This window comes from Pseudopodoces humilis, chromosome 21, assembly GCF_049639895.1.
Source record: "Pseudopodoces humilis isolate 2021_Gansu_Grassland_sample_001 chromosome 21, ASM4963989v1, whole genome shotgun sequence".
NCBI classification, from domain to species: domain Eukaryota; kingdom Metazoa; phylum Chordata; class Aves; order Passeriformes; family Paridae; genus Pseudopodoces; species Pseudopodoces humilis.
In genome coordinates, this window is record NC_142220.1 from 3,385,305 (window position 1) to 3,404,082 (window position 18,778).

The 18,778-nt window shown below is 40.6% G+C and overlaps 1 protein-coding gene across 11 annotated transcripts in view; it reads left to right on the plus strand.

Annotated features, from left to right (window-relative positions):
- The window catches only part of BPTF (bromodomain PHD finger transcription factor), a 54,806-nt gene extending 36,571 nt beyond the window's left edge, over positions 1-18,235 (plus strand). For 4 of the 11 annotated variants that reach the window (XM_088065338.1, XM_088065343.1, XM_088065341.1 and 1 more), the window contains 11 exons: positions 88-311; positions 1,461-1,683; positions 1,905-2,719; positions 3,438-3,520; positions 5,326-5,551; positions 5,973-6,316; positions 9,532-9,705; positions 10,591-10,783; positions 11,686-11,770; positions 13,509-13,695; positions 15,208-18,234. In XM_088065338.1, the coding sequence (XP_087921464.1) occupies positions 88-311; positions 1,461-1,683; positions 1,905-2,719; positions 3,438-3,520; positions 5,326-5,551; positions 5,973-6,316; positions 9,532-9,705; positions 10,591-10,783; positions 11,686-11,770; positions 13,509-13,695; positions 15,208-15,244 (2,591 nt within the window). In that variant the 3' untranslated portion in view covers positions 15,245-18,234. The other 7 variants (XM_088065339.1, XM_088065342.1, XM_014255752.2 and 4 more) reach the window with 6 other exon arrangements.
- Positions 18,236-18,778: the final 543 nt, after the last annotated feature.

An 18,778-nucleotide genomic window follows, 5' to 3' on the forward strand; every position in this document is an offset into this window, starting at 1 on the left:
CCATTGCAATTTGTGACTTGGAGGTTTGCTGTGCTTATGGGTAAAAAGCTGAAAATGTATTTCTTAACTCAAATTTTTCTCTCACAGGTCAGACACAGCAAGTGGTGACTCAGATAATTAGGGGTCAACCTGTGTCAACAGCAGTTTCTAGTACCAGCACAGCTTCTTCCAGCACTGGGCAGAAAACCATCACGAGTTCTGGAACAGCCCCTCAACAAGTTCAGCCACAGACCCCAGCACCACCCCCTCGCCCTCAGCAGGGCCAGGTGAAGCTGACAATGGCCCAGCTCACCCAGCTCACACAAGGACAGGTAAAGCACTGGACAGCCCTGGGTGTGGAAACGTGCTAACACACATCCAGCCTTTACATTTCAGCAGTGTAGTGCCTCTGCCCTTAAAGTTATGTCTGGCTTCATTTAGGATGAACATTGGCATAATTACAGACTGAAAGCAGCTTAATTAGTAAATAAATATAATAAAGAGTAAATACAAAGTAAATAGTTTTAATAGCAAAGTTTTAACTCTTGCTTCCTGTTGTATTTCCAAGTAAGGTAACTGGCATCAGGAGTGTTCAGCAGCATGGAAAAAAAATCTTTAATAGCAGTAAGGGACATAATTATTCTGTATGGCCTATTTTGTAGACATTTAGATCATAATTTTGATTACTTGACTTCTGATTTGATGTGAAGATTTAGTTTTCATTCATGCTATCCAGAATCTCAGAGGAAAAGTTGCAGTATCTGTGAGCAGAGGAGGAGAAAGTTCTTACAACTTCTGCTCAGATCATGAGGGTCTGTTGGCAAAAAATAAGTTGTGAGTCAATTTTTGGGTAAAAATACATTTCTGTGATTTACCACAATATCTGTTCATCAAAGTATAAATAATCTATATAAATTATTGCAATGTTCAGACTGCAGGTTGTAAGATAAGGTTTTTTGTAGGTGGAACAAGACTTGGATTTTAAGCTGAAGGGAAGAGTAGGTTTAGATTAGATACTGGGGGGAAATTCTTCCCTGTGAGGGTGGTAAGGCCCTGGCACAGGGTGCCCAGAGAAGCTGTGGCTGCCCAGTCCCTGGAAGTGTCTGAGGCCAGGTTGAATGGGGCTTGGAGCACACTGGGATAGTGGAAGGTGTGGGTGGAGCTGGGTGAGCTTTAAGGTCACTCCCAACCTAAACCATTCTGGGATTCTATGAGTTTCCACACCAAAGACTCAGAGTTTTTATATTCTGTTCTGTGGGTTCACAAAATGTGTAACTCCAGCCCAGTCATCTGTTGGCAATAGAATTGTTGAAAGAGTCCTTGCATATTTCATGATCTCAAATGCTAGTTATGGATTTTAGGAGTATGGTATGTGATAAAAATATTGAATTCTGAAATTCACAGCCCTAACTGTTCTGATTTTCAGCAAAGTCTGTCTAAGAATTATGTCACTAATACATGAATATTAACTTTTTTTTTAGGGTGGCAGTCAAGGCTTAACTGTGGTAATTCAGGGACAAGGTCAAACTACTGGTCAGTTACAATTAATCCCTCAGGGTGTGACTGTAATACCTGGTCCAGGACAGCAGCTTATGCAAGCAGCTATGCCAAATGGTACAATTCAGAGATTTCTGTTCACCCCACTACCAGCAGCTGCTACTACAGCTAGCACAACTACAACCACCGTTTCTACTTCAACCTCGGGTAAGCATTGTTCTGTTCAGCAGAAAAGCAGCTTCAGTTTCATTTGCATGGGAGTATTTATGCAGCTGGAGGTTGTCTGTTACTGCAGTAAATTTATTGGAAGTGTATTGCAGAGCTGAGTTCCTGCATAGAGCTTTGCAGTAGTTCCAGAGGGTTTGGATTATCAAGGCTCATAGCCGTGCCATTTGCAATTAATAGACTGTTCGTTTGTGTGTTCACAGCTGCAGGGGAAGCGAAGGCGGCTCTGCAGGCGCCACCAGCACCGGCCGTGCCCGCGGGACAGGGCCAGCCCGGTTCGGCCGCGGCACAGCCCGCGGGGGCTCAGCCCCAGGGCGCTCAGCCCGACGCCCCGAGCCAGCCCGAGGCTCCTGCTGACTCCACGGCCCCCAGCGAAGCTCAGCCCTCCAAATCTCCGGCTCAGTCTCCAGCCCAGGCTCCGGGGCTCTCTCCAGCACCAGGCCCGATGCAGCCGCTGCCCGCGGGCCTGCCCCCAGGCCAGGCCCAGGCTCAGCATCCAGCTCAGGTGCAAATTCCAACCCGACAACCCAGTCCAGTGTGGCCCCACGCTCCCACACAAATTCCAGCTCACCTGCAGCAACCACAGCCTCAGGTTCTGACCTCGGGCTCAACCCCTGCAAGCAGTCAAAGTTTAAATCAGGTTCCTGTCCACTGCCCAGCTCATCCTCAGCTGCAGCTTCAGCAGCCTCCAACAAGTGTAATTGCAGTGCCTCAGCTCCAGCAGCAAGTGGAAGTCCTTTCTCAGCTGCAGCCCCTTATTGTGGCTCAGATACGAGCCCAGCAGGGCAGCGTGCCCCATATCAAGCTTCAGTTACCTCTTGAGGTCCAGCACAGTAGCCCAGCGCAGGCTCAGCAGATTGCCAGTGTGGTGACAGTGCAAGCAGCTAGTGTGCAGGAGCAGCTGCACAGAGTTCAGCAGATCAGGGAGCAGCAGCAGAAGAAGCAGCAGCAACAGATAGAAATTAAACATGAGCACACCCTTCAGGCTTCTAATCAAAGTGAAATTATCCAGAAACAGGTAAAGTTAACAGAAGGAAATTAACACTTAATGAATGAAAGAAATCTAATTTGATGCCTGTCCTTGTTAACAATGTTAATACATTTGATAGGCCTTTAATTTGATTCTTTCAAAGATGGTGCAGGATTGCTATTGGCAGTTTAATGACATGTTCCAAGTTAATTCAGCACATCAAGTCACTTGTACCATGTTTGCATTCTTCTGTCACTTTGATTCAGCTTACCATTAGCTGCTGGGACAAACCCATCTTTGTTCTCAATTCAGGAAAGATAGGTTAGTGCTAGGAGAGCTGATGGACAGAACACACGTGGAGTACTTTCAAAACCGAGGTTCCAAAGAGGTATCTGAAATGTGATGCTGTTGGATGGCTGCAGGGCTTAAAATACATATAATGGACTCTTAACCACTCTTAAAATAAAACAACCAATCACTGAGGAAATACAGTCAATTTACATTTAGTTCCTGGGTTCAAATTTGACATAATAAAATATTCTACTCTGGGGGCGGTGGTGGTCTTTTTCAATATCTTTTTCAATTTTCAAATAATTGGCTTAAACAAGCACTTCTCCCCTGATAAAAATCAAAAAATCAGCTTTATTTTGTCACTCAGTGAAATAAGTGACACTTTAAGTTAGGAAATGTCCTGGTTCTCCCCATAATACTGTGAAATATTGGCTAAATTTTCATCTTTTATTTTGGATTCTGTATCATCCTACAGGTGATTATGAAGCAGAATGCTGTCATAGAACATTTGAAACAGAAGAAGACACTGACTCCAGCTGAGAGGGAAGAAAATCAGAGGTGAATGTGCATCACAGTGCATCTGTAGATGTCAAATTTCTTGTTCATTACATCTTTTAATGGTATCATAATGAAATGCTGGCTTGTAAAAACTTGCTTAAGAAGTGTTGCTATTTAAAATTGGTTTGAGTAGCACTTAAAAGTAACTTTCACAATGATATTTATTTAATCTTGTATAATCTCAATTTTATTTTGATAATATGTTTTTTAAGTAATGTTACATACTGTGTTTGAAGCTGGCCAGTTTTTAAACTCAAGTAAAGGAGCATAGAATGGAGAATTAATGCTTCTGCTGCAAAAAAAAGCCTGGGTTTTGTTTGTCCTTTATCATGGCCATGTGTTTCCATTCTTGTCCCTGCACATCCCACTCTACAGAAGGAGCTGAAGAGTTGGAAGACAGATTGACAAACTGAGAGATTTTATGCTTGAAGCTGCTAAACAGAAATTTGGAGTGTTTGTCATTTGTCTTGGAATTATTTTGACTCCTTTTCACACATGCAGTTGCTCCAATTAGATAATCACAAGTGTGTGTCAGATCCTAAGAAAAAGAAGAGTATGTTCTATAAAATTTTGATCATCAAATCGCAGGCTCAGTTGATTACAACACTATCCCTGGGTGCCACTCCTTTACTGTTCACAGTTGCATAAAGAAAAAGATGTATTGGATATGCTCTTCATTTTATGGTGTCAGACAGCCAAATAGGTGTTTCGACTGACAAAAGTCCAATTTGAGAGAAAGATGAAAAAAACAGTTCTAACTAGCTTGGTTCATGGTGCAGCTGCTTTTCCATCTCACTGATTTATTCTTCTTCAAAAATATGATATGGGGATCTTTAGTCTGAAAAAAACAGGCTAAACCAAGTGTATACAGTGCAGGTATACAGAGCAAACTAAACAAAATTGTGTGGCCTGAAAAATATTTATCTACATATTCCATTTGTCATCAAAATCCATCTGTCTATCAAAGGACAAAATGTCTGATACCACAGAGTTGCCAGCAGCTGCTTGTCCTGGCCATTGCTATTCTGCTGTTTCCTCTCAGCTCAATGGGAGTTGTTTTTTATGGTCACTCTGGCAACGAGAAGCATTTGGTTTTCTAATGGTTTTAGAAAAGAATGGAGAAGGGAAAAGTAAATTCAGAAGAACCAAAATGCATTCATTTTCTAATTGAAATATAAAGCAAAATAAACAAAAGGTGCAAAATAAGTGAGCAGGAAAATAGATTTATAGTTGAAGGCACAACAAGCAGACAAAAACTAATCTTGAGCTCTCATTAGTGGAGAAATTGGGAACTGTTTATAGTGAATTCTATACAGTGGAAAGTGTTTGTCCGTCCTTATGCCAAAACACAAAATCTTGGTAGTATTTAATGGTCACTGGAGCATAGAAGTATCTGGTTTTGAAGAAGTTACAGGCTTCCAACTCACTTTTATCCTACATCAGAATAAAAATCCATCTCTTTCAAACAAATTGTGGAAACTGAATTGAGTGAAAATCTCTCTCATCCTGCTAAAGCCAAAGCTTTGTTGGGAGTCGGATGGGGGAGGGGGAGGAACAATTAGTACTCAGATCATTTAAGTGAAATTGGGACTGTCCCTCTTGAGCCTAACAAGGGACTTGATCTCTCCCAGCAGTGCTCTAGTAAGTAACCAGGAGTGGAAGCACTGGGTGTTGCTAAATTTACTTTGTACATCTTAGAAAATACAATAATGAGCTTGCAGCAAGTGGAGAATTGATTCTGCATTCTCAACTGGGAATAAACAGGCAGCTCAGCACAATGTCCTTTTCCTTTATTCCTTCCCCAGAATGATTGTGTGCAACCAAGTGATGAAATATATTCTGGATAAGATAGACAAAGAAGAAAAACAGGCAGCTAAGAAACGGAAGCGAGAAGAGAGCGTGGAGCAAAAGCGGAGCAAACAGAATGCGACCAAGCTCTCAGCTCTGCTTTTCAAGCATAAAGAGCAGCTGAAAGCTGAAATACTGAAAAAAAGAGCACTTCTAGACAAAGATCTACAGATTGAAGTGCAGGTAAGGACAGAATCTCAAAGGCTAAATTAATGTTAAGCTGGGGAGAACATTTCTGTGTTAATCTTTGTCTGTTTGCTCAGTGAGATTTTAAGGAAATTTACAGGAAGAAGCTGTGGTAGTGGATTTCTGCAAAGCTACTCATATGACCTTTGAGGGCTTCTTGGTTTTCTTCTGGACTAAAATTACCTTCTTTCATGAAACAGCTTCTGATAAATTACAGCCAGTGGGCCATTGTAGCCCAAGAGTGTCATCCCTTAATATTATGTGAATTGTAGGTTCAGAACATGAAAATAATGCATATTTAAATGGATATAATTGTTTTCTTTTGGTGAAGTTTGGGGATTTTTGCCTAGTTTTTAACCCTGTCTTGCAATTACCATATGAAGTGTTTTCCTCTATTTATTCATTTAATACACTTCAGGAGGAGCTAAAGAAAGATTTGGCTAAAATTAAGAAAGAAAAGGAAAGAGCCCAAGCAGCAGCTGCTGCAGCAGCAGCTGCAGCCGCCGCAGCCGCCGCTGCTGCCCCACCACCGCCGCCACCAGTGCCACCAGCACCGCCACAGCTGCCAGCAGCCAGTGTCACCTCCTCCTCCTCCACCACTGTCCCCGTGCCAGTCTCCTCCCAGAAGAGGAAACGAGAGGAGGAGAAAGATTCCTCAGCTTCCAAGTCCAAGAAAAAGAAAATGATTTCTACTACCTCAAAGGAAACGAAGAAGGACACAAAGCTTTACTGCATCTGTAAAACGCCTTACGACGAGTCCAAGTGAGTAGCAATGCCACAGCCCCTCCTGCATGTCCTTAGCTTTAGGTTTAGTGTCAGCTCTTAGCACCAGGTAGTGCTAGAAATGGAGTGGCAGGTTATTACAGGGATCACTGAGGTATAGAGAATAAAGTCTCTGTTTTCCACTAGCAGTTAGAAATATTAACATACTTGATTGATACTGTTACTGTGCGTGGTTTATATTTTACTCGTTTGCATGTCTCCATTGTGTGACCTTCCTGTCTCACATGCACATACTCTTTTCTTTTTTTCCCTCCGCTCTCTTACTCTTTCTTTTGCTGTTTTGCCTCTGCCTCAGAAGCAAGTGACAATTTGGTTTGAGCAATTTCTTGTGAAGAAGTAGCTGATGTTCTTCAGAAATAGTTTTGGTACCGTCTTCCAGTAAATTACTTTTTTTTTGTGAGGCAGTACCCAGTAAAGGGGGCTCCGAGTCACTGGACTGCAGTTCACTTTGGACAATGTTTCAGGGAGAAATGGTTTCTCTGCATTATTATTTGCATGCCAGGGTTGATAAAAATGAATATTTAAGCATTTGACAAAGTGAAAACTGCAGTTCTCTGTAGTTTGATTCTGACTGTGAATGAGGAAAAGTATTTACGCTCAATACAGTGCTTGTGAAGAAATGGTGTAAGTGCTGGAGTGGAGAATCCAGTGGATTCCAGGGGACAGCGCTACATGTGCCTGCTTAAGCTCGAGGTGATTAAGAGCAGTAGTTAGTAATGGTTAACATCTGAGAGCTGTGTAGAGATGTATGTATGATAAATTTGACTTCAGACCAATTCCAAGAAAGTGACAATACCCAAAAGTATGAACCGGTACCACCTGATGGTACTTAAGGGCTGCTAACAGAGAAACCGTAGGTCTGGAGCGGTGCAATCACTCCATGGGTCATGGTTCTTCATTCCAAGTTTAGGGCCAGGACTGAGGGACCTCTTGAGGTTCCTTCAAGCCTTCTTTGGGTTTTAATTGTCTTTTAACAAAGTTGAGATATTTGAGGTTTTTTTCACCTCAGTTTTGAGTAGCTTTGACCATTGTACTATGACTTCAGTGTGGGAAATGGGGCTGCTCCCTAGACTGCCAGTGCTGCAGGAAGAGCAGAATAATGCTCTGGCTGTTATGTCACTGTCACCTCTGAGGGGTGTCCCCAGCCTCACTTAACTTCGTGTTTGTGTCAAGTTTTCTGTCACCCAGTGTACTTAGGAGGAACCTGTTCTCTGGTTGTGATACTAGAGGTCTGTGTGTTACTGCATCTGGACTTAGTGAGTGAGCAAAGGGATTTGTTTGTCAGAAAATGTGTTGACTCAAGTGGTCATAGAGAGAATTTTGGTGGCTTGAATTGAGAACTGTGCTTCAGTGCACTGAATAAAACTTCAAGAAAATGAAACGTTAATTACTCTGTAGTATCTTTAGCGATATGATGGAGCTCTGCTGTTTGCTTTTAGTGAATTTTAAATTTGATGTTCCTACAAATGATGTCTGAACTGTTGAAGTACATAATCCTTTTGCTGTCTGGAAAGGAATTAGTCAAGTTTTAAAACAGCTTTCTGAGAATCTTTTTGGTAATTTTTTCATATATATGTAGGCATTGGATCGTTCTCTTTGTGCTGGTGTCTCTTTTCTACTTCAGAAAAGATAGGTGTGCTACTTGAAAAGCCAAGTTGTGGTATTTTATGAATACCCTGTGTATTTTTTTTGATTTAGTAAAATCTTGTAAGTTGTTTAGTGCTGTGTATTTTATTGCAAATCTCTTATGTTTAGTTCTCATTCATGATACTCCAGGATTATAGGGATTTGTTGATACTGTTTTCAAGGGTGGTCAGCAAGGATATCTTTTTAAGATTCCTACTTAGACTCCAACTTATTTGTTAAATCATAATGTGGCACCTGCTCCACATTCCAGTAGCAAGGTTTAGCATCTCCACCTGGATGCAAATGTGCTCCCACATCACCAGGAGCAGACACAGCCCCTCTTGGGAAGGGGGCACACAGGCTGAGTTGCTGATCATTGTCAGAATCTATGTCTAGCCATTCTTTATGGAGATTGGGTGGTGTGATATTTATTTTCAGATTTGCCTGACTGAAAAACAAGAGAAAAGGCAGGATCTGAGTGACCAGGATGTGTGCAGAGGCCCAGGAAATCAGAGGTGCTTCCTGTGGAACATGGGATAGCTACTGCCCTGTTGGTGCTGTGGCATCCCCAGGGTGTTGCCTGCAGGCTGGCAGGGTGGCAGGAGTTGCTACAGCTGTACCTGGCAGGGGTTTGGGGTCTCCAAAATCCAGGAGGATGGAGGTTCTGAGTTGGCTTGCTTTTGCTTAGGCAGAGAGAATGGATGTGAGCATCGCCCATCTGGTTGTCACTGGTCATAGGTGTGTTCTGAGAGATCCATACACGAGTTACAAACATCCTGGCATAATATTTTACGCTGTTGTCACATCATTCTGTGCAAGGTCCCATCCCCATGATTCTGTCCCTGGTTCCCTTCACTTTGTGTCATACCATATCTGGTTCTGTCACACAGCTGTGTCTGAGAGGAGACATTAGTCACTCAAATTCCACTTTGTTACAGTTTTAAGTAGTTCATTATCAGTTTTTCAGTGTACACCCCCCCCCCCCAAAAAAAAAAACAAAACACCAAGATTTAAAATTTATAATCATACCCTGGCCCCATTTTCTTTCGTATCATTTTACACCAAGACGTACCTACACACTGCTGGTTGCATGTTCTTGTAGTGTACTCGTAACTCCTAGTTGGTGTTTGCGCTTTGCTTTTGTTTTTTAAATTAACTGAGACCTACATTTTCAAACCTTAAGGAAATATTTCAGTGGCTTTTGAGCTGCAATCTTGAAAATGTAAACCTTTTCCTTTGGCCTTGTCTTTTTGTGCCTTTGACAGTTTTTCACACACACATTGAAGACGGTAGATTTTTAGCCCATAGCTTTGTCAAGGTCTGGTTACAAATTTTTGTGTACATATTAATACCTGTGCATTTTGATGAATTTTCAAATTAAAATTGACACAAGTGACCTTACTGCCAGTCTAGCTGCTGCATGAGATGTTAGTTTGTAAGAATAGGGAGCAGGGAAGCTGAGACAGAAAGTAGCCCAACATCAAGTGCATCAGAGAGAAATGCAGGGAAAAGTGCCGTGCCATTTGAAATGACAATTACATTGTCATTTTCATTGTGAACACTTTTAGGTTCTATATTGGCTGTGATCTTTGTACTAACTGGTATCATGGAGAATGTGTTGGCATCACAGAAAAGGAGGCTAAGAAAATGGATGTGTACATCTGTAATGAGTGTAAACGGGCACAAGAGGGCAGCAGTGAGGAGTTGTACTGTATCTGCAGAACACCTTATGATGAGTCGCAGTGAGTTCGGATAAGAACTTCTTATTCCATGTCTAGGTAGCAAAACTGCTCTGACTGTGCTTTCCTGTTCCTTGCAAAGAGTAAAAAACGAGTTATTCTGCATATATTGTATTCATTCGTAGTACAAATTGCTTTCCAGTAATTGTCTCTCCCTCCCAAATGTTTCTGTTCAGTAAATGTTTAGGAAAAGTGAAGCTCCTCAGGGTGGACAAAATGTATTGTGGTTTTTATTTTTAACAACAAACTACTAAAACACCAAGAAGTTTAAATTGGGATTTATTTTCTTTTTTTATTTTCTTTAACAGAGGATGGTTAGAAAGACTAAAAGACAAATGCTGTATTTAGATTTTTTTTGTGCTTTAATATGATCTTGTTGGAGAACATAATTTTAGTATGGGTGTATATGGTTGGTATGTGATTATATATATGTGAATTATATACATCTTTTACTGTAAGGCTTTGTGTCATAGAATACTCCCTCAGTATACACTTACAAGACTGAAGCTTCCATATGAAAAGTGCTTGTATGGAGTGAAACAAGCCCTAGTTGTAGTCCAGTTTGTGCAAAATGCATCTTGAATTGGTTTGGATACTGGCTGGGTGAGACTTCTGGCTTTATACTGTTCCTTTCATCTCTAAAGCAGAGGAATTATTTTTGAAATCTTTATTGCTTGAAAGTATAAAATTTAGGAACATGTTTTGAAACAGTCTGTAAATAACAAAAGCAGTTGGAGTAGAATTTGTCACTCTGAAATCTGACGTTACCTCTTGTCTTTAATCTTGCCAAGTATCTGCTTGTGTGCAGGGGGTGGCAGGTTAATGTGTTTTAATGCAACCTGGATTTGAAATAGATTAAGCCACTGACATTTGGTTTGGCTCTTGCAGATTTTACATTGGCTGTGACCGATGTCAGAACTGGTACCACGGGCGCTGCGTGGGCATCCTGCAGAGCGAGGCAGATCTCATTGATGAGTACGTGTGTCCCCAGTGCCAGTCCACAGAGGATGCCATGACTGTGCTCAGTCCACTCACAGATAAAGACTATGAAGGGTTGAGGAGGGTCCTGCGCTCCTTGCAGGTGAGGACAAGGGTGGCAGCACCAGGGGATGTGGCAGACCCAGTGGGTCTGGGAGGAAAGGGTGATTTCTCCTTATTCGCTCTGAGATTAGAGGAAACAGCAAAGCTGTGCCACTGTGTCAGCTGGAAACTTGCTTGGCATTATTGTGCTGAGGAATATTTACAATAATTAGTAAATCACTCTTCCTGAATGGGTGAAACTAAACAGTCCCTTCAGTGAAAGGCTTTTAAAGGAAGCAGATTTAGAATCCCAAAAGGGATTTAGAGCCCAGCTGCACAGGGTATGGAAGGTACAGTGTTCTGTTCTCAGATCAGTTTTCTGTGCGTTGTGATACACACTTCCTTACTCTGAGTGTTACCAGATTTCAGGAGTGTTCTCTCAGGGGATCATTATCAGCATGTAAATGATTGCATCCTGATAATAAGAATTATGTACACTGTCTGATATTTCTGGTTTGTCTGTCACTCCCAAATAGGCTTTTTCTGCTACAACTATAAAGAATTTTTAAGAATTCTGGTAAAATTATGATAACAGAAATCCTGTAAGTAATATTTTGCATTGTCCTGTATTTTGCATACATTTATAAAAGCATATTAATTTCAGGGTACTTGAAAGCACTCTCAGTAAATTCATTCCATACTTTTCCATGTGGCCTGTTCAGCACAGTATCCTGTTATGTCTGAATTTCAGTTTCCTGTTTTGAAGCCTAACTGCTGGGTCACTGACATTTAAAACTTTACCCAGTGATCAGATGAGAACTGGTTCCTTTTTATGTAATGCTGCACTTCTTCCTGAAATTCAACTCCAGACCCCAACAGATAAAAGGATGAAAGTATTTACCTATTAGTAGTGCCTAATTTAACTTAATTTTATGTTTTCATTCTCTCCTGTTTCCCTGCCAGGCTCACAAGATGGCATGGCCATTCCTAGAACCAGTAGACCCCAACGATGCACCAGATTATTATGGTGTCATCAAAGAACCAATGGGTAAGTGTTGGTGAGAGCAGCCTGAGTGAGAGGGTTTGGACTTTGGAATAGCAAGTTAATTTTCTACTGACCAATTCCAGCCATATTTTACAAAATACACAGATTAGGCAGGTGAAACTGTCATTTCTCACTGATATATTCAGAAGTTCAGAAGGGTTGTTTTATCTACTTCTAGGCTGACTTCTTCACCCTAAATACTGCCAGATTTACAGGTGAATGTGGAAGTCAGTGCAGCAGTAGGATAGAATTCATGTTTTTAATTTTTTTTATTTAAAGAGGACAATTTTTTTCTATGTTTGTAATGAGCTCCTCCTCCAAAGATTGGGATATGTACTCCAGAGGCTGAGGAGGAGGTGATGCCATGGTAGTGTGACAGGTACCTTAAGATGGAGTTCAAAATTATCTTATCTGACTCGATAACATAGTAAATTTTGTATTATGTGTAATTTATCTTTAAAGCTGCAGGAACAAAAAGAATTCAGATGTTGTTAATGTGGGCAAAGTGGAAGGGAAGATGCTGCAGTTTTCCCGTGTTTTACTCTGATCATCTTCGAGTTCACCATTTAAAACTGGATAAGCACTTGGATGTGAAACCTCCTGGGAAAATCTACCTCTTGACAGAAGTAGTGTTGGGAATGTTATTCCTTTCCTTCCAGTATTGAACCAATACCTTTTCAGATCTCTAAATGAGAGCCAGTGTGTCATTTGAGCTTTCTCACCTACTCCTTACTCATCCTAGAAATAGGAAAGTTCAGTTTAGTATTTTGGCAAAATGTTGTGGTATGTTGACTGAAAATATTTTGTTTAGGAATTGTGTCCTTTCCTGTTCCAAAGTTTTGGACTGTGCTGTTATGACAATGCTGAACAACTCCTATTCCATGATGGATGGATTAAAGTTTATAAGGAAAGCTCAAATAACAGTATTATTGATACATAATATTTTGTTGAGTAAACAAAAGTGCATTTAGCCCTTTCTGACTGAAGTGGGAGGAGAGGACATTTGTAATACAAGTAAATCTGAGTAAAATACACCAGGTAATCCGGACCCATCTGCAGTTGTTTGCACACATTCTGGCATCACTGGTATTTCAAAATAAGCACCTTAAGGCATTTTCCAAGGGCAGATAGTTGTTCTTCTGGCTAAAAGTGCCACTACACATTTACACAGCTATATTTATATTTGACAGGTTTTGTTCCTCTCCCTGTTTTTAATTGATATTTGTATTAAAGTAGGACGATTACTGTTCACATCACCATTCCTGTCTCCTTAATGTGTCTGCTCAGTAAGGATGAGAGCTCTGACACTTTGCATGACCCTGCACTTGAAATCTTCCATCTGTGCCACGTGTAATGTGCACATGCCCATGAGAATTGATAGCTCATTCAAAGCAGGAATTAAAAAAATAATCAGGAGGTGATGACTGTTACATGTACATGGTACCTGGATCCTTATTGTCTGACCTTCTTTTCCCTTAATTTCTTCAGAAAAAGCAGGGAGCTCCTTGCAAAGGTTTTCCCTGGTTATGGTAATTCTTGGATTTTGTTGAATTTACCTGCACAGAACATATTCATGCCTAAGTGTCTCTTCTGAGGGAGACTGCTGCTGTCACCAGTCACAGCCAGCATTCCTGGAAAAGCCTCTAACCTGGATAATGCTTTGTTTCCCACAGGCTTGACAGTGTAGATTTCTGTTTAGGATGAAAGTCTCTCATTTAAATAATCTTTGGTTTCTTTAAAGACCTTGCTACCATGGAAGAAAGAATCTTGAAACGCTACTACAAAAAGGTCACGGAGTTTGTGGCAGACATGACCAAAATTTTTGATAACTGCCGTTACTACAATCCAAGTGACTCCCCTTTTTACCAGTGTGCAGAAGTTCTCGAGTCTTTCTTTGTACAGAAACTAAAAGGATTTAAGGCAAGCAGGTAAGCTGGAGTGTTCCTAACCACAGGTGTTGTGTTGGCCCCTGAAATCTCCTTTCTAAGCTTAATCTTGCATTCGCACAGGGATTTGCCGCCCCGTGCGATTTCCTGGAAAATTTTGTCAAAATTAAGGCTTAAATATGATTTTGTGAAGGTTACTTCGGAATGTTTATTCAAAAGGAGTTATTAAAAATGTGGGTGGTATCATAAATCTGCAAGATTTGAGTGATACTTCAACTCTTTGCTGCAGAAAATTTATTATTTATTTCCGATCAAGACAAATACTGTGTCTGAGTTGTGCTGATGCTCTGCTCTGCAGTAAATACTTCTCATGCTAATAACAGACAATCCTGCTGTGAAGCTTATAAGCCAGTGAAAGAAATTAAAATATTTCAGTGTTACTCCTTCTCTCATCTTTTTATAATTTACTTCCTTTGAAATAGGGAAGTAAGTAAGGTTTAAAGTAGAGTATGGAAAATGATATATAATTCAAAGTTGACCTTTCAAAATTAAACTTTTATATTTATTTTTTTTCTGAGGAAGGGCTGATATAAAGTGTTTCCCTTAGGTAAACATTCCTGAAAGAGAATATGCATTTTCCTTTCCAGTTCAATACTGTAATAATGATTTTTGTCAGGTAGTTTTCAACCCATGTTTGTGTCACTGCCATTAGCTGGGTCCCCAGCACTCCCTGTGCTTGCACACTGATTTCATTGCTGCATCTTATTTGTTATTGTTTTTCATTTATACCATCCGTCTTCTTTCTTTTCTTGCAGATTGTGATATCTTTAGTCTGAACTTTTTAACTGGAATCAGAACTGGATGTTGGGGTCACTTTCTTTTATTGTACAATCCAATTACATTAAACTGCCCTAAAAATCCAGATCATTTGTCTAAAACATAAATGTTTTTGTTGCCAGCGGTCACACTGCTGAACATAACTGTATTAACAAAAAATTGTTCCGTTCCTCAAATACTGTATTGAGAAAAATGAAAATTTCATCGTGGAAACCTTGTATTTTATTGTTTTAGTTTAAGTCACTAATAAAACTGTGAATGTCAAAGAGGAGTTTTGCTGAACTCTGCTTAGCAAAAATGTCATTTTAACATGCCTGTTCAGTTTTTTTTCTATTAAGTTAATCCAAAGACTTATTGAATGAATTTAAGAAAAGTTGACCTTATTATAAAAATTCACAACTAAAAATGTCTTTTTGATTTCCTTTTGATGGACTACTACTATGTTAAATATGTGAGTAAAACTGATTTCAGGCATTTTGGAATATCCCAGTGACACACTGCATTTTACAAGTACTGAAATATTTGTATCCTGGAGGAGAAAATGAGTTTAAAATTCAGAGCAAGAGCTATTATTTTTTCTGAAGGGGAAAAAAAAATAAATGAAAGCAACATGGTGGTAATTCCCTCATTGTGATTTATTTTTGGCAACACCTTGCAGCAACTGTGTTCTCCAAACTGAAAGGTGCTTAATTCTTCACTTTCTTATGTATTCTGCAGGTCCCATAACAACAAACTGCAGTCTACAGCTTCTTAGAGTTCAGCGTGTTAACCAAACACACGAGCAAGGATCTGGTTGTCTGACAATTTTTAATTAAGGAACCAGATGTTTTTAGTCAGGTTATCCTGACAAGACTTGATGTAAACTGCGTTTTTATTGGTCACAACAAGTCAAATTATATTCTTGGCTTATTTTGTCCAAAGGACAAAGAAATAAAAATCAGCAGCACCACTTTCTTGTCAAGATCAAATTGTTGTACTATTGTGGCAGAAGCAGGAAAACTTTGTTTTGTTGAAGGAGAGAGAGAGAAAGAGAGCAAGAAAAAAGATACAGTAAATGGGGTCACGTTTAACTCCATGGAAATGCCACGTCTGTTCTTCAGTGAAGAAGCTGGTTTAAAGTCCACACAGAAAACTTTGACTGTATTTATTTATTGTTGCAAAAAAGACGCTTTTTTATTGCTGCCCTCATTTGTCAGCTAATTATTTTTTCTTATAAAATCCAGCCCCGGTTCCATGTAATCCATTCTGTATCTTAACATGATTCCTGTAGGTAAAAGTACAAGAAGACCTCTAGATGTCTTTTCTTTCTATGAAAGGAGCTGCTATGTACACATGTGCACACACACAGGACTGGGAATCAACAAGGAGTTTATCATTCATGGTAGATAAAAACAAGCTTGCATAAAAGTTGGGCTGAGTGGTCATGGACTACAGACTCTGTTGCCTTGAATATAACAAACAGTACAATTTGTCATTTACTCTGCACCAGACTGAACTGAGTAAAATCTATTTGAAGGTATCTTGTTTGTAAACATTTGTCAGATTCTAATTTTTTTTCTTTTGTATTAAAATTCAAAATATGGATGTATATGAAACAAAATAAATGGAGATCATTGTTCTCCCCACAGCCGTAGGTGTGTTTGAGTGTGCGCTGCCACGTGTGTGAGACACTTTGGGGATCTGTGCAGGAGTGTAGGGATTGCAAGGAACAGGGGTGGGAATGGCCGGGGAGCAGGACCCGACCGCGTTCCAGCCCTGGTATCCCGATACAACATTCCCACAGTGGTGCCAAAAGGACTGCTGTAGCTGTGACAGGGCAGGAGGTGTTTGTGAGGTGTCCCTGCCCACCGGAGCTCGGTGATCTTTGCCAAGTGCACTGGGAATGTGGAGTACCACCTGTAATTGTATCCCTGGGAGGCTCCTGGGCTGCCTTCGTGTTTCCTGTGGGAGCAGCGCTGCCCTGAGGGATGAACTGGAGCCCGAGAAGATGCAAATTGCAGATGAGGAGGCTTTTCTTTCGCTGTGTGTGACTGACTTGCTCTGGTACCTGTCTGTAGTTCCCAGTCCTGGTTTCTCTGCAGCTCCTCACCCACCTGACCAGCTTTTGCACTAACTCACAGTCAACTTCTGTTCTACAATGGTCTGGGATTTACCTGATTTATGGATAAGCTCCTTTTGGGTTTAACTTCACACCTTGCTATGCAAGAACCTCCTCCGTTATTTTTCTTAAAAAAGATGTTGCTACTGACCACCCTTTCTTACACTTCCAGCTCAGGTGTTCAGGTTCTTCTGGGGGGATTTTATCTACTAAAAACCCATGTGTTTTTGTACATACAAATGTTGTCATTTAACCTATCTGTGAAAATTACTAATTGTTCAGTGTGGAAACAATAATCCATTTATGCTTCTGAAAGTCAAAGAAGAGTAGTTGCATTTAGGTTATGTTGTCCTTTGACGTTTTAAAAAAATGCTGCATATTGTAAGCATTGTGTTTTAATGGGACAAGAAAAAAAGTCTCACCTTTAACAGCACTGGGACATATCCTGCATCTCATCCCAACTTCTCAGCATTTCTGTACTATTTATTCATACCTAAATCCATATTGACATGATTTAAACCTTTCCTACCTGTAGGCAGTAGATTGCTGTTTTTAACAAATTGTGGCAAACTGAAGAGTACTTTTTTGTACCTTATAGGACACATCATCCTAGACAAATAAAGTAATGTGTTTGACATGGATTCGGTGGTGTTTCTAATGAAACATTGATAATGTTATTGGATATAGGTCTTGGCTTTGCCAAATCATATGTAACTGAATCAGGTTGATTAGGGAAATAATCTGTACATGCAATTGAATGCTGCTGATTATTCACCCAAGCCAAACCATTCTGTGATTCCATGAGAGCCTGTTTCAGTGTGTTCAGTTGCCATTGGGCAGGTCAGGCTACTTCTCTGGATTTAGTAGTGGTGATGTTTTATAGTTAAATGGTGTTACAGAAAATAGATCACTTGTAATTAATCCCCACCTGCCATCAAGTATAAAGTTCATAAGGTTTGTGATCTCTGCTCAATCCTTGTCCTCTTTGTATTTTATAAATTACTGCAACAGTTGTTTCAAAATGGTCATATGTTGAATGATAATGGTATGTGAGCTGTGCCAGCTTGATTTTCCTTTTCTGTCTCCTCAATTTTGAAGCAATTATCCTCAATTTAGTTCACGCAGAAGTTAACGAAGATTTAAAGTACAGTAAGAAGTTGGGCTTACCCAAAAGGCTCGAATAAACCCCTGGACAGATGGGATGAGAACAGTTGCTCCTTTACACCCAGATTTCTGTGAGGTGGTGGCAGAATTTTCCATGCTTATCCTGCTGGAAAGGAAATTACTGACTGTGAGGTACCAAAATTACCATGACAGCTGTTGAATGTGAGTACCATCCAGTTCCCAGTGTGGCTATTGCTGGGAGGGTTTTGGAATAGAAAGTGCAAGACTGGAAATCCTCTCAATCGAGCGATTGTTGTTCAGGAGGTGTGTTTAGTATGTGATGAGCCTGGTTACAACAGCCCTGCTCCTGCTCCAGCCCAGTCTCAGTGCAGCTGTGGCAGACAGGGATTTGTTGCTCAGCTACTGTGGGAACATTTTAAGGAGGGACTTTCCAATCAAGAAGGGAAAGGTAAGAGGATTTAGTAACAGAGGACGATAACATGGGATAAATGACTTTTCAGGCTCCCAGAGCAACATCTCTATCCCAGTGTTTTGTGTCAGTTACAGACACTGAGCTCAGGATTGGGATGTCCTTATCACTGGCGTCCTGTGCTTATCTCTTCCCAGACATGTTGGGTTTGTCCCCACACTTCCCTGGCTTGGAGCAGGATAGCTCTGGGCAGGGTATGCCTGGAGGAGTTGCTGCTTAGTCTCTGGACTTCCCCTGAAAATAGAAACAAAGAAACTCGAGATGTACATGTAACCCTTCCTCCTTCTGTCCCTCCCAGTCACTCCAGAGCTTTGATACTTTGCCAGAACAGTCCTTCTGCCAAATCAAAACCCCCTCAGATTTTCTCAGGAAAATTCCATGAATCCATGCTGTTCTCCGTGCAAAGTCTTTCACATACCGAAAGCGAGACATGGTATTTTTTAGGTAGATTCATGCTATGAGTAAATTTCTGTACTCCAGTGAGAGCCTTTTGGGTGCCAAATACGGGATGTTTGCTGTTGGTATTGGCTCCATATCAAGAAATACTTGATGCAGCATAGCCCGTCCCATCCCCTGCTCCCTGGCTTTCCAGTGGC